Source organism: Neofelis nebulosa, chromosome 8 (genome assembly GCF_028018385.1).
Source record: "Neofelis nebulosa isolate mNeoNeb1 chromosome 8, mNeoNeb1.pri, whole genome shotgun sequence".
Lineage (NCBI taxonomy): Eukaryota > Metazoa > Chordata > Mammalia > Carnivora > Felidae > Neofelis > Neofelis nebulosa.
The window spans coordinates 38,655,565-38,669,894 of NC_080789.1; the positions used below are offsets into that span (position 1 = coordinate 38,655,565).

Sequence of the window (14,330 nt, forward strand, 5' to 3'; positions counted from 1 at the left end):
AGGATTTTCCCAAAATCACATAGATTTGATACCTACATTTGAGTATATCAAATGGACTGCACCAAATACCCTTTGGAATTCTGCAATGGCTAACATTTATTCGAACAGCGTAAAGGTCACAACAATGATTTATAAAGTGTGGAAAGAACAGAAGAATAAGGGCTTCCCAGTAGACCTGAAGTAAGAGAATTCAAAGGAATAAAAATTCAAATTCCATAAAAACAGATCTAAGCAGAACTAGGTTAGCTAAATTACCTTTCTGTCTGCAATAGCTTCTTATATCACATTAAAATGTAATCTATACCGATTACCTTCAATAGTGTATTTTAACATATAAGCTAATCTGAATAAATGCTTGTTGATAGAAATTATGTGTACTATGCCATTCTCAGATGCCAGTAGAAAAGGTTTCCTAGTCTTTACCCATGGTTCTGCAATGAAATAGCCAAGTCATGAGTCTTTGACCTTGACCTCTGCATCAGTAAGTTTCCTTTTAACTATTCTCATATAGAGGATCCCTACTATTGGGATGCTTTCCAATTCTTACTGTGTGCTTTGATTCCACAAATAGGCATGCTTCCAATAAGGAAACCACCGCCCCCAGGCAAATTCTCTTTCCCATCATTTCTTACCATCCAGAAAGCCATCTCAGTTATGTCTTTTCACATATTTATACAGCTTTTATAGATTTTTTCTCTACATCCCATTATCTTCAAAGCTCAAAGAACATATTGATGTTATGTTGAAAATAGGATCAAAAAGGTATCTGTATCTTTTCCTATACTATGGAAATATGACAAATGTATCTTAATTGTAAGTATTTTCATATGGCCTAACTAATTTAGGATTGCTTTTTATAATTTCTCCTTTAATTTCTTTATTTAATTTTTTAAAAATGTTTATTTATTTTTGAGAGAGAGAGAGAGAGACAGACAGAGCAGGGAAGGGGCAGAGAGAGAAGGAGACACAGAATCTGAAGCAGGCTCCAGGCTCAGAGCTGTCAGCACAGAGTCCGACATGGGGCTCAAACTCACAAACTGTTAGATCATGACCTGAGCCAAAGTCAAATGCTCAACCAACTGAGCCCCCTAGGTGCACCTTCTCTACTTAATTTCTAAATAACATGTTGTTTAATTCTGCATATTAAACATTGTAAAGAACTAAAAGTTTTTCTAAAGACACAGTAAATTTTCAGGAAATATTTATTGAATGGAACAGAATTGAATTCACTGTTGTCTGAGAAATTGGCTCAATAGAAACTTTCAAATTTGCTAAGAGAAACGTAAATCCAACAAAATGAAGAGAAAAATAACAAATCTAACTTTACATTTAATGAAAAAATAGACTATTTTTCCTATAAAGCCTGTTATTCAATTTAAACTTGATTTATTCATTTAAAAAGTCACTAAGCTAAATGGTTTTAAAATAAATAAATAATATAAATACACCTGAAAATGAAAAGAGATTACAACATTTGTTCAGTTAAGAGCCCAGATGGGCACTGAGGTCATGACTCAAATGTTCATTCTTCAGTCACTTGGCTGTGTTCAGCTGCAAAGTCTTGACCAGGTGGGACAAAGTTCCTTCACTTTTAAAATGAAATATTTTTTAATTTTTTAAAAAAAATTAATATTTATTTATACTTGAGAGAGAGAGAAAGAAAGAGGGGGGAGGGCAGAGAGAGATGGAGACAGAATCCAAAGCAGGCATCAGGCTCTGAACTGTCAGCACAGAATCCAATGTGGGGCTCAAACCCACGAGCAATGAGATCGTGACCTGAGCTGAAGTCAGAGGCTTAACCAACTGAGCCACCCAAGAGCCCCCAAATGAATGAAATATTTTAATAGTAAATAATTATTAAAAAAATATTACCTTGATTTCATACGTTGTTCCAGGATTAAGATTAGTAAGAAGAACTTCCAGACTGTCCGGCTTCGTTCTAACTTGTGTATATTCTGTTTGCATCCATGGACAAACTTCCTTATATTTCACAATGTAAGATATGATTCTTCCATTTGGGTTAGGTGGTGTATTCCAAGACAGAAGAATCCCAGCAGATCCAACTCTTTCTCCTGCTAGGAAGACTGGAGGCCCTGGTTCTATTAAAACATATATATATGTTGTTAAAAAGACAAACAACTATTGTATTTTCATAACCATAAGGAAGAAAGTATTTACAGATGTGGACTTTTGAAGTTCCCAAAGACTAATGGCCTCTCAAATGTGAGTTTGACCTCCCTAGAGCTTTGCTACCAAAAGAAAAAAAAAAAGGTTAAATGCGTTGGGGGATACCCAAAACATTCTTTTGTAAGAATGTAAAAAATGGAATGCTACTACATATTACAGGCCAAATACACTTTTGATGCCAGATCATTTTAAAAAGAAACTTATCTGTGCAAAGCTTACACACAAAACTAAGAAAACAGGAATGCAGTCTTACAAACTGAATAATTCTTCTGAGCAAGTGTAGTGAGTTTATTTTCATGGCTCTGCATCATTTAAATATTACTATTAACAGTCTCTGTGATCCATTTCACAAACAAGTATAATTATCATTATCATTACTCTCTGAAAGTCAAGAAAGCTAAAGAACTGGTAGAACACAGGTCTTAAACGGATCACTTTCTTAAGTTTCCATTTTGCGTTAATTACTAACCTGTTGTCATGCATATAATGCACATATTGCTAATGTAAGTATTTCCATCCAACAGATTTATACTAGCTGCAAATATTTCATAAAAACACTTCATAAAAAAAGAAAATACATACTCACTTGTTACATTCGTTGTCACTGTTCTACTAACAGGAGAGCTGTATGTTGTAGCAGAAATTGAAGAGATGGTCACATCGTACCTAGTGCCAGGAACAGCGTTGGAAACATCAACCTACAACACCAAAAACAAATAACTGCCTTAAAACTCTTTCTGGAAAACAAGAAAGCTAAAACAATAAATCTATCGCAACTACAACAAAAATAAACATCTCACTCTATAACTCTGCTGTGTTTAAAACATTCCAAATTCCATATTATTGTAAAATATAAATCTGTTCTACCACATAACTATTTACCAATAACATATAATAAAAACTTACAAAACATACTGTGTTATCAAGAACTAAATCAGTATTTCAATCTATCTAGTTTGTTGTCACAAGAAACAACTATTTAAGAATCTTAAGAAATCTACAGTCCATTGCTTAACCCTGGTTTTTAGAAGTATATTAAAATACCTGTGTCTCTGAAGTTCCAATAAAAAGTAAAAGAAAAATGATTATAAAATCCATCATTATTACATTTTTCAGGCAGTGGAATCACATTGATGGCTCTAGAGAGAAATGTTGCCTGCATTAATGATTTAAAGACAGATCCTCCTGGCAAGTACACAATTAATGAGCCTGGATTACTCAATAGCTCTGCCCTTTCTTTGTTAAACTATTCATGAACCCTTGGATGGCTGGCTGTAGGTTCAGGGTAAGACTGAAGAAAAAAACGCATAGACGTTGCTAAGGTAACAATCCACCGATGCTGAAACTTAAACTCATCAATTCAGCATCAGTGTTTTTGTCTTCATTTTGTGCTTTTAAAAACTCTCAAAGGAGTAAGTTTTCATGGTGTATGAGTTTCATAAAGAACTTTCCTATTAGGACCAAATATAAATACAAGTTGGCTCAGCAAGTACGATAATGAAACCTATACCTGATACTCTCCACCTCCAAGATCTTTGATAGTAACAAAGCCAGTGTCAGGAACAAGATCCACATGAAACCTTTCCACATGGCCAGAGGGCAGGCTCCAGTACAGAGAAAAGGAATGTGCAGAAATATTGAAGGCTTTAAGTTTCTCAGGTCTTTCTGGTTCTGATATTGAAAAATAGAGGTTTGAAATAGCATTATTCTCTTAAATATTCAAAGATAAAATGAAAATCAATAGCCTGTAAGATTTCAACATAACCACACTGTCAGAAAGCACTGAGCCCTTTAAATTATCTCTAGTCACACGTAGGTGTTAGGCATCTAAATCTTTAATAGTAACTAGTTTCTAAGTATAATTATCAGAAGTAATATATCAATTTATGTATGTTTCTAGGATATATCTTACCTATTAAAATCTGTTAGTTGTCCAAATTGTTTGTTAAAGCTTATGCTTTAATTGAAAACTTGAATCATTTAAAGAAACTTATTTAAATCCAAATTATTGATTCAATTACCTGGATGTTTTAACAAGCAGAAGATAATTGGGAAAAAATGTAGCTAAAATCTGCCAATGTTTTTAAAGAGTGAGCATTTCTGATGAATATTTAGCTACGTGTTTCCTTAAAAGAAAAGCTGTTTTCTTATAGGAAGTAAACAATAAGTATTAACTGTCCTAGCCACTTCAACCATATTTTTCTACCTTTGCTTCCACTGTTTCCGGAGTTATATTTATGCTGCCTGTACCTCCTTGAAGGGAGTTTTCTGCATAAAGTTCTTCTGATTGGTTGCCAATGAGTCAGATACTCACTCTGCCTTATCTTTAGTGCAGATTCCCGACAAACAATATAGGGGAGGAAAAGAGATTATGAAGCCAAGCATGTGAAAAACATACCTGATACAGTCCCAATCTAATACCATTTCCAAAAGAAAGGAGTCTGAAATTAATCACTGAACTCCACTTAACCATTTTAAAGCCCACCTATCAGAGATACTTTAAAATGGATATAAAAAAATGAAACATACATTTCATAACAAAACTGATAGGGCACATTGCATAATATAGTAACCTTAAGAGGTCAATTTCTCACATTTGGGCAGGTGAGAGAGATACTTTTAGAAAAGTCTTTTTTTTTTCTTTTTCTTTATCTTCTTTGAAAAGTTGCTTTAATGCTTATAATGTTTCCGTAGTAACTGATCCTGGTATTGGTCAATTAATTTCTACTATGACATTTTTAAAGATACAACAAACATTCTTTTGGCATCATCACCAAATCGTCCATGTAGGCAGAACTGTAGTTTTATAATAACTCTTTAGAAATATCGTAAACCCAAGGTAAAAGATCAGAGGAATACCCAGTTTGTGTGAGTAGAATTCCTTTGTTGTGCATAGCTGTTGGCATTTTTCCTGGATCTTTCTGCACACAGATCTATGCCCTCTGTATTCCCAAGCTTGAGAGAAAAGAGCTTGGTTCTTCTCACATTAAAACAGACAAAAGTCTAACATGCAAAAGTCCAACTAATTACTACTCACACTACTGATTTTACGTAAGGGCTAATATTATTTCCTCAAGGATCCTGGAAAGTAACTAATACCCATGAAATTTTAGGCAAGAAAGAAGAAAAAAGACCTGGGATGAAATTTTGGAAGAAAAAAAAAAAAAAAGACAAGACAGGAGAAGCGAAGTTCTGCCTACCCAGATGGTGGTGAGATAGGATGCAGTTTCCTAGACTGTGGTTTAAGATTACACACTGAAGGACTCTTGGCTAAGCGTGTCTCATCAAGACAAGGAAGAATGTATTTGTCTGGTAATCTGCCAATCTGATCAAGAGGGAAGGCCTGCAAGCTTCAGGACAGTTTGGTAAAGACTTTTCAACATAGAGTGGATAGAAGCCCTGGAAATGGACAGAACTTAGTGTAACTGACAAAAGCAGCCTGAATTTCTGGTATCAGGTAAGAAAGAGGAAGTCTAATGATCATACAGACCATAATAAAGATGTTAGTTTTTTTTTCCCCCTAAAGGCAATGGAAAACTGGAGAATTTTAAGAGGAAAAAATGTGACTTTTTAAAAAAATTATTATTTTAAAAGATTACTTTGAAATGGTATGTGAATGGCATAATATCTGGAGAGAAGCCAAAATGGTAATGGGAGGTCAATTAGGATAGTGTGGTAATCTGGACAGAAAGAAGGGAACCTTGCCCTCAGAAAAAGGTAATGGAGATGGCCCAATGCTTAAGCCATTGTAGAAGAGTGCAGATTCTTCGATATAAGCTGGAAAATTCAATTAACTGAAAGTAAACACCATAATAAATATATAATTTATACCTCATGGAATATAATCTCTCAAAAGGTGGGAAAATATGAAGCAAAAATATTACTCTCAGCCTAATTGTTTGCTACTAACCAATTAAAATCAAACTGTGAGATGGATGTGATTGGAGAATATCACATTGTGTCAATTTAATTAGGGATAGCAAATAATTCTAGGCTTAGTTACATATTTTTTTAGACCAGAATTTCCCAAGTTAATCCTCAGAATCCTAAATCCTTAGAGTTTAATACATGTTCTGTGATTAAACCACTTTGCCAATCACTTCTTTTCTAAGTTAAATAGCTTTCATTATTGCAGGATACCTCAGAGACTTAAATATGCTTAACTATCTTGTGATTCCATAAAGCAGCATTGTCCAAAAAAATTAAAAATGTAAAAGAAATATGTAAAATTAATTCAATAATACATTTTATTTAACCCAATACATCAAACACATCATTTCACATATAGTCAATATAAAATTATTAATGAGTTAGTTCCCTGTTTTGCATACTAAGTCCTTGAAATCCTATGTCTTTCACACTTATAGCACTTAAGGGGAATTTGGACTAGCCAGACCTTAAAGCTCAACAGTCATATATTGCTAATCCCTACATATTGGACAGTATAGCTTTAAAGAATCTCTCAACTTTTCCTCTTGACATTTTAGTAAATTTACTGAAAGTGTATTTTGAGAATTTGAGAGAAAACAGAAATATAATCTCATGATTGGTGTCTATAAAGAAAAAGCCCAAAAGACCTAGAAAGACTTCAAAAAGAAAATGCTGACACAAACTATGATACATTAACCTTTAAGAAAGAAAGTAAGAAGAGATTCAAAATGGAAGAGAAAGTTACATAGGGAACTCAGTAGATTCTGACTCAAAAGAGCATACATACACAAAGTGAGACCAAAGTGTTATATACCTTGGAAAATCCATAGGAGTTGCACATACTTATCCAAACAGTGCCAAGAAAATCAAAAGCCAGCTACTTTAAAATGAAATAGGAAGATTACCCAAGGGATAGAGGCGTGCTGATGCATAGGGGCACCTGTACCCCAATGTTTATAGCAGCACTCTCAACAATAGCCATATTATGGAAAGAGCCTAAATGTCCATCAACTGATGAATGAATAAAGAAATTGTGGTTTATATACACAATGGAGTACTACGTGGCAATGAGAAAGAATGAAATATGACCTTTTGTAGCAACGTGGATGGAACTGAAGAGTGTTATGCTAGGTGAAATAAGTCATATGGAGAAAGACAGATACCATATGTTTTCACTCTTAGCTGTATCCTGAGAAACTTAACAGAAGACCATGGGGGGAGCGGAAGGGGAAAAAAAAGTTAGGGAGGGAGGCAAACCATAAGAGACTCTTAAAAACTGAGAATAAACTGAGGGTTGATGGGGGATGGGAGGGAAGGGAAAGTGGGTGATGGGCATTGAGGAGGGCACCTGTTGGGATGAGCACTGGGTGTTGTATGGAAACCAATTTGACAATAAATTTCATATGAAAAAAATAAAAAATAATAAAAAGTTTCATTACTATTATTATTGACTTTTATTTATACTTCACTGTTTATACCAACACTGTTTGCAATAAGCTTTGCAGGTCACATTTAAATCCTTCTGTGACTAGATCTTAGGCTGGGCAGAATGTATACTATGACTGAGGGCATACTCATGTATAAGACATGCAAAATTATAACTAACTCTTACCGAGTTTATGATACACTCTGCACTGTGATAAGCACCTTCACACACTGTTCTATGTAACAGTCATAATTTATAAGCAAACACTATTATTATTGCCATTTAAAAATGAGAAAACTAAGAAACAAAGAATTTAGGTGATTTCACCAAGGTCTCAAAGATAACAGGTGAACGGCAGAGCCAGGATTTAGACCTAGAAGCAACAGCTTCAAAACTCAAGGTTCAATGATAAGTACACTGCTCTAACCTATACAAAGTGGCTTACAAATAAGAGCAGATCAAGAAATCCTAAATAAATCTATCAAAATCTTATAGAGGATTCAAGCAATAGGGTGATCCATAGTTTTATTTTTAAGTCTAATACAATTATCTGAAATGGCCCCCAGGTTAAAGGGACTCCAACTAAGTATGCCGTGTGTCAAGGCAACACATATTTACCAAGTGCCTATAGCTTCCTCTTATTTCAGAAATGGGCTAGGTAAAAACTATTAATAAAATAAACATCCTCTAAACTGAGAATAAACTGAGGGTTGATAGGGGGTGGGAGAGAGGGGAAAGTGGGTGATGGGCATTGAGGAGGGTACCTGTTGGGATGAGCACTGGGTGTCGTATGGAAACCAATTTGACAATAAATTTCATATAAAAAAATAAACAAAATAAACATCCTCTAATAAGTCAGCACCACATTAGGTGCCACAGGAGTCTAAAAAATAATCATATTTCAATACAGGCACTGGTAATAGGCCCTGTAACTGGATTACTGGGTTTAAACCCTTGCTCTGTCACCTAAATAAGACTTCAGGCAAAATCCTTAACCCCTCTGTACCTCACTGGCCTTGTCAATTTAGGGATAATAATACTGCTACTCCACACATTGTTGTGAGAATAAAATAAGTTAATATATGTAACGTGCTTGGAAGAGTGGCCTGAACATAGTAAAAGCTTGGCAAATGTAAGCTGTGATTAGTAGTAATTGTTATTACTGCTATCTTTCTGTGTAAACCCTGGTCATCTCTTAGTAAAACCATCGTGTTCTCTCTTTTTTCATTCCTTAGTTTTAGCACTCTTAATCTCAACAGTGCTTTGCACAAAATGGGGCCCCCCAGCATTGTTCCATTATCACCACTCTCTTTATAAAAAGTAGGGTAGCAGAATCTTTTGTGCCTCAGAGATCCCCATCAGGAAACCCAGATTACCACCCTTCTCTATCTCCTCGTATCAACCTACCTCCCAAATCACTGCTATCCTCTCACAGTGACTTCCATTGCCCACCTCTCAAAACCATCTCCTAAACCACACTGTACAACCAGAAAAACAGATTCCTACTATTTCATAAAGTGCTCTCTTCTTTAGTTAAAATGACTGCTGATAGTCTATATCTTTCATGAAACTTCCCTGATACTGACATGACTTTGGTCACTACTTTTTCCTCAGAGCAAATTCTAGGTAAGCAAGCTCTGTCACACTCACTGCACAATCTCCTTTACCTTTCCATCAGGAAAATATTTTCTCAATCTTTGCTCAGTGGTCTATTTGATCTTTCCATCCAACCACATATGTTGGTGCTTACCATAGACCACTTGTGATTTTGCCAACTTCTGGCAATTTCTGGACTTCTGGGGATTTCTGGAAATGAAATTTGATCATCATGACTAAGAAGATCCTACTAGTATATAGTGGGTAGATGTCAGGGATGCCGCTAAACACCCTACAATGCGTGGGACAGATAAACACCCTACAATGTGCAGGACAGATTCCTACAAGAGAGAATTGCCCAGCCCAAAATGTCACTAGTGCCAAGTTTTAGAAACTCTGCTACAGACTAAAATGTCGAGTGGGTCCAGTTTTAATGTGTTTGATTATATACTTTGCCTATCATGACACCCTGAAGAAAAAGACATTGAATACATGATCTAACATACGTGCTTTTTAAGAAATAGTAAAGATGTATAGCATCCATATCTAAACAATATTTAAAATGTACAAAGTATAATTCAGTGTATAAGAGCCACAAGGAATCTCAGAGATCATCTACTACAAATTACACTGACACATAAAGGCCAAAGATATTAGGTAACTTGACCGATATTAGTTAAGTGTCAAATTCAGGAGTAAAGCTGGTGTATGAATTCCAAACTCACTGCTTGTTTTGTACTGTCACATACATATCACACTTAGGAAAATAATAATGTATATAGTCTGTAAGAATAATGATGCTCCAAGGTGCCCACATGCTAAACCCTGTAACCTGTTAATATGTTATGTTACATGGCAAAAAGGACTTTACATAGAAATAAGATTATGAACCTAGAATCAACCTAGATTATCCAGGTAGGATAAACACACAAGCCCTTATAAGTGAAAGAGAGAATAGTCACATGTGACAGGAAAAAAATAAGAGTTGAAGAATGAGTGCAATTCAACCTTCCTTTTTGGCTTTGAAGATGAGGAAGAGGATCACAAGCCAAGGACTGAAGCATCCTCTAGAGCTGGGATCAATTCTCAGCTGACAGCCAGCAAGGAAATGACTACCTCAGTCCTACAACCACAAGGAATTGAATTCTGCAAACAACCTAAATGAGCAAAGAATTGAGTTTTCCCCCTGGAACATGTAAAAAGGAACACAGCCCTCTGAATACCTTGGATTCTAGACTGTAAGATCCGTGTTGGGCGTATTACCTACAGAATTACAACACAATTGTTTTTTTGTTGTTTAAGCCACTGAACTTAGGGCAATGTATCACAACAGCGATTAGAAGCAAATACTATGTGTAACAGCCACATAACAAATGTCCATAGACTGAGTTATCATCATATGTCTGTTTTGGATCATGCTGAATCCACAGCCTTAAAGACTACTTAAGAGTAATCTTCTGAGTTATTGCTGTGATGACGTTCCCTTTTCAAAATTTAAAGTATTGATAGGTTTCACAGCTTTGTTTGCATTTTAAAATGATGCCTTAAATTATTCAGAATAGGATTTTTTTCTTCTCATATAAAAAAAATCAAAACCTTACAATACTGAATTTCTTTTTTTTTTTTTAACGTTTTATTTTTATTTTTGAGACAGAAAGAGAGAGAGACAGAGCATGAACGGGGGAGGGGCAAAGAGAGAGGGAGACACAGAATCGGAAGCAGGCTCCAGGCTCTGAGCCCAGAGCCCGACGTGGGGCTCAAACTCACGGACAGCGAGATCGTGACCTGAGCTGAAGTCGGACGCTTAACCGACTGAGCCACCCAGGCGCCCCAACAATACTGAATTTCTTATAGTTCCTCAAATACACCATTATTTATATACACCTCTGTGATTTTGCAGAGGCCACTCCCTCTCTCTGTGAGTCCTCTTTTTCTTACACCTCACATGCTCTCAAGTCTGATTAAGAAACTCCTTATCCTTTACAGTCATTACCAGGCTCAAAGAACCTTCTCCATCCATGCCATGGAGCTCATCATTCGCTTTTCTGTGCAACCAGAATAAGTTTGAACTTATTTCCATTGCTTCACTTATTAATTTAGCTTATACTATATGTGCTTCTATACTTCCATTCCTTCTACTCTCTGTACATCCTAAGACTATGCTTTTTTATGTGCATAGCCCATAGTAGGACACAAAAGACAATGAACAAGTTTTTAAGAGAATGGATAATCCTCAAATCATCCACCTAATTTCACTAACTGGACCTCTATTTTATGTGACTCTAGTGTAATATTAGCTACATTTCATGAGGACTAGCTATACGTCAGATACAATTTTATCCAATTTGCATTTTATATATGTCAAAAATCCAAAGAATATCCCAATAAATTGAATTTTTTACCCTTATTTTATAAACTTTAAATTTTCAAACATCAAAAAAATGCATTGAAGTTTTATCTTGAACAGTGTAATATGCAACACAAATGTGAATTTTTTTAATATCAAAAAGAATTTGTATACCTGCAACAACTCTGATAAATGTGCCAGATCCTTCAACATTGTCTCTCACTCTATGTACCGTGATGTTATATATTCCACCAGGAGACAGATCTGTAACTGTGTGCTCTGTAATAACTCCCCAAATAAGATATTCTTCTGCAAATGTTCTGTTTGATATATAAATCTTGTAATGAGTGAAGTTGGTCTCTGTTGGATTCCACATTAAATGTGCAGAAGTAGTATTCACGGCTTTTAATGTTAAGCCACATATCTTAGATGGTTCTATTGAAAAGGTAAATTGTATGTAAATTAAAATTGCACATATATATGTAAAAAAGCAAACACGAATAATATAATTTAATCATCTATGTGATAATCCTTAAATTTATTCATGTATAACACCCTCCACGTTCAGCTCTGCAAACAGAGAAATAGGACATTATATATATGAGTTTTAACTTAAGTGGCACATTAATATCCTCTTTAGTTCCCAAATGTCTTTCCTTAATCGACCATAAATCACTCCAACAGTCATTCCTATAGAATTGTGGGTACCTCCTGAGGAATTTCTCTCTCCTTCCCTCTCTGCCCCTCCCCTGCTCCTACATGCTTGTAACAAGAAGTATCCTTCTACAATGTAATCATGGGTTTGTTAGCAGTTAACTAGATGCAGTTAGCTAGATGTTGAATAAAAATGAAATAGAACACATAAGTTAGCGAGTGAATGAGGGCCAGAAGCAAAGACACTTTCAAATGTGGTTCTTCTGGTTACACCAAAGTTTTTAGCATTCCTATATTACTGCATTTTTAATACATTCTTCGATGGAAGTAATGTTTCTTGCACTACCATTTGGTCTCCACTGAGAGGGGATCCTGCAGACCTCACAAACTTTCATAAGAATTATTGGTAAGATACTATTACTCCATTCCACCCAAAACATTATGAAACTGATTTATAGTAAATTTACAAACATCAGGGAACAGAAGAAAAAAGTTTTCTGCTTATCAAACCACTTCCTCAGTAGAAAATGAATTGTGTTTATATGATTATGTCATACTACAGTATACGTGTGTGTGTATATATATGCATATATGTGTGTATATATGTGCATATGTGTGTATATATGTGCATATTTATGCACACATATACATAAATGTATATTCATATATGTGACATACAATACATACACACACTTATATATATGTATATATGTTGGCTTCAGATTATTAAAAAAAACACCTCTAAGTAGTTCCCAATACATTTAGGCATACAAAGATTTTTTTTTTAGTTCATGTATTTTTTGAGAATTCTCTTAATCATATTTTTATAGATATAATCATTATTATCAGGCTTAATGGGTTTTTTAAGTTTAGGCTCGATCCCTGAACTGTGAGACCATGGCCTGAGCTGAAATCAAGAGTCAGATGCTTAACTGACTGAGTCACCTAACTGAGTCACCAAGGCACCCACAGGCTTTGTTTTAAAAGAGCTTTATCATGCCATTTGTAGCAATGTGGATGGAACTGGAAGGTATTATGCTGAGTGAAATGTCAGTCAGAGAAGGACAGATACCATGTTTTCATTCATAGGTGGATCTTGAGAAACTTAACAGAAGACCATGGAGGAAGGGAAGGGGAAAAAATTGTTACAGAGAGGGAGGGAGGCGAACCATGAGACTCTTAAATACAGAGAACAAACTGAGGGTGAATGGGGGGCTGGGGTAGAGAAGAAAATGGGTGATGGTCATTGAGGAGGGCACTTGTGGGATGAGCACTGGATGTTGTATGTAAGCAATGAACCACAGGAATCTACCCCAAACCCAAGAGCACACCTTACACACTATATGTGAGCCAATTTGACAATAAATTATATTTTTAAAAAGGCTTTAAAAAATAAATAAAAAATAAAATAGCTTTATTATGTTAAGCTAAAATAAGTTCTCATAAAACAATAAAGAATTTATGATATAATCTTACTTGTAGCCACTTTCTCCATTACAGATACACTGTAATCTCTGCCTTTAACTGTCTTTACCTCGAACATGTAGTCCACACCTGGAGTCAAATTCTTTACTTTGGCTTTGTTGCCATAAACAATTATTTTAAATATCTTTTCCTTTCTAGAAGTCATACAATAGGATATCTGGACAAAGAGAGAGAAAAATTTAATTGCTTAAAAAGAATTGTCTAGAAAGAATTTACTTAGCACCAACTCTGTACCAGTCTAATTCACATACATTCATTAATACAGCAAGGAAGGGTTGTGATTCTCCCTGTCTTCACTAAGGAGTAATTTGGGACTAGCTGATGATGAATAACTTAGGGAAGTTGACTCACATAGTAGTATGCATAGTGGATAGACTCGGAAGTTTCTCTACTAAAATGCCAATAGTCTCAAACTATTTTTAAGTTTCATTTCATTTAAATGAAATTTAAAATATTTCATTTTAAATTTAATTATTTTCAATATTTTTCAATAATTTTAATTTTTTCAATTGAAAATTTTTCAATTTTTTCAATAATTTTCAATTATTTTTAATTTTCAATTTAAATATATATATATATACACACACATCCATATGTACACATATGTATATAAATTAAATATTTAAAATACATATTTTTGACATGTGTGTATATATATATATGCATATATTCTGCTTATATGTGGATATGTGTATAATAGATGTA

The 14,330-nt window shown here is 34.8% G+C and overlaps 1 protein-coding gene across 1 annotated transcript in view; it reads right to left on the reverse strand.

Annotated features, from left to right (window-relative positions):
• Window positions 1-4,660, reverse strand: part of PTPRQ (protein tyrosine phosphatase receptor type Q) — a 203,310-nt gene extending 198,650 nt beyond the window's left edge. Inside the window, exons 1-4 of the mRNA XM_058682209.1 lie at window positions 4,609-4,660; window positions 3,698-3,858; window positions 2,774-2,885; window positions 1,873-2,099 (exon numbers count right to left, since the gene is read on the reverse strand). Of these exons, the coding sequence (XP_058538192.1) occupies window positions 1,873-2,099; window positions 2,774-2,885; window positions 3,698-3,858; window positions 4,609-4,660 (552 nt within the window). The remainder of the gene's footprint in view (window positions 1-1,872; window positions 2,100-2,773; window positions 2,886-3,697; window positions 3,859-4,608) is intronic.
• Between the last annotated feature and the right edge of the window lie 9,670 nt (window positions 4,661-14,330).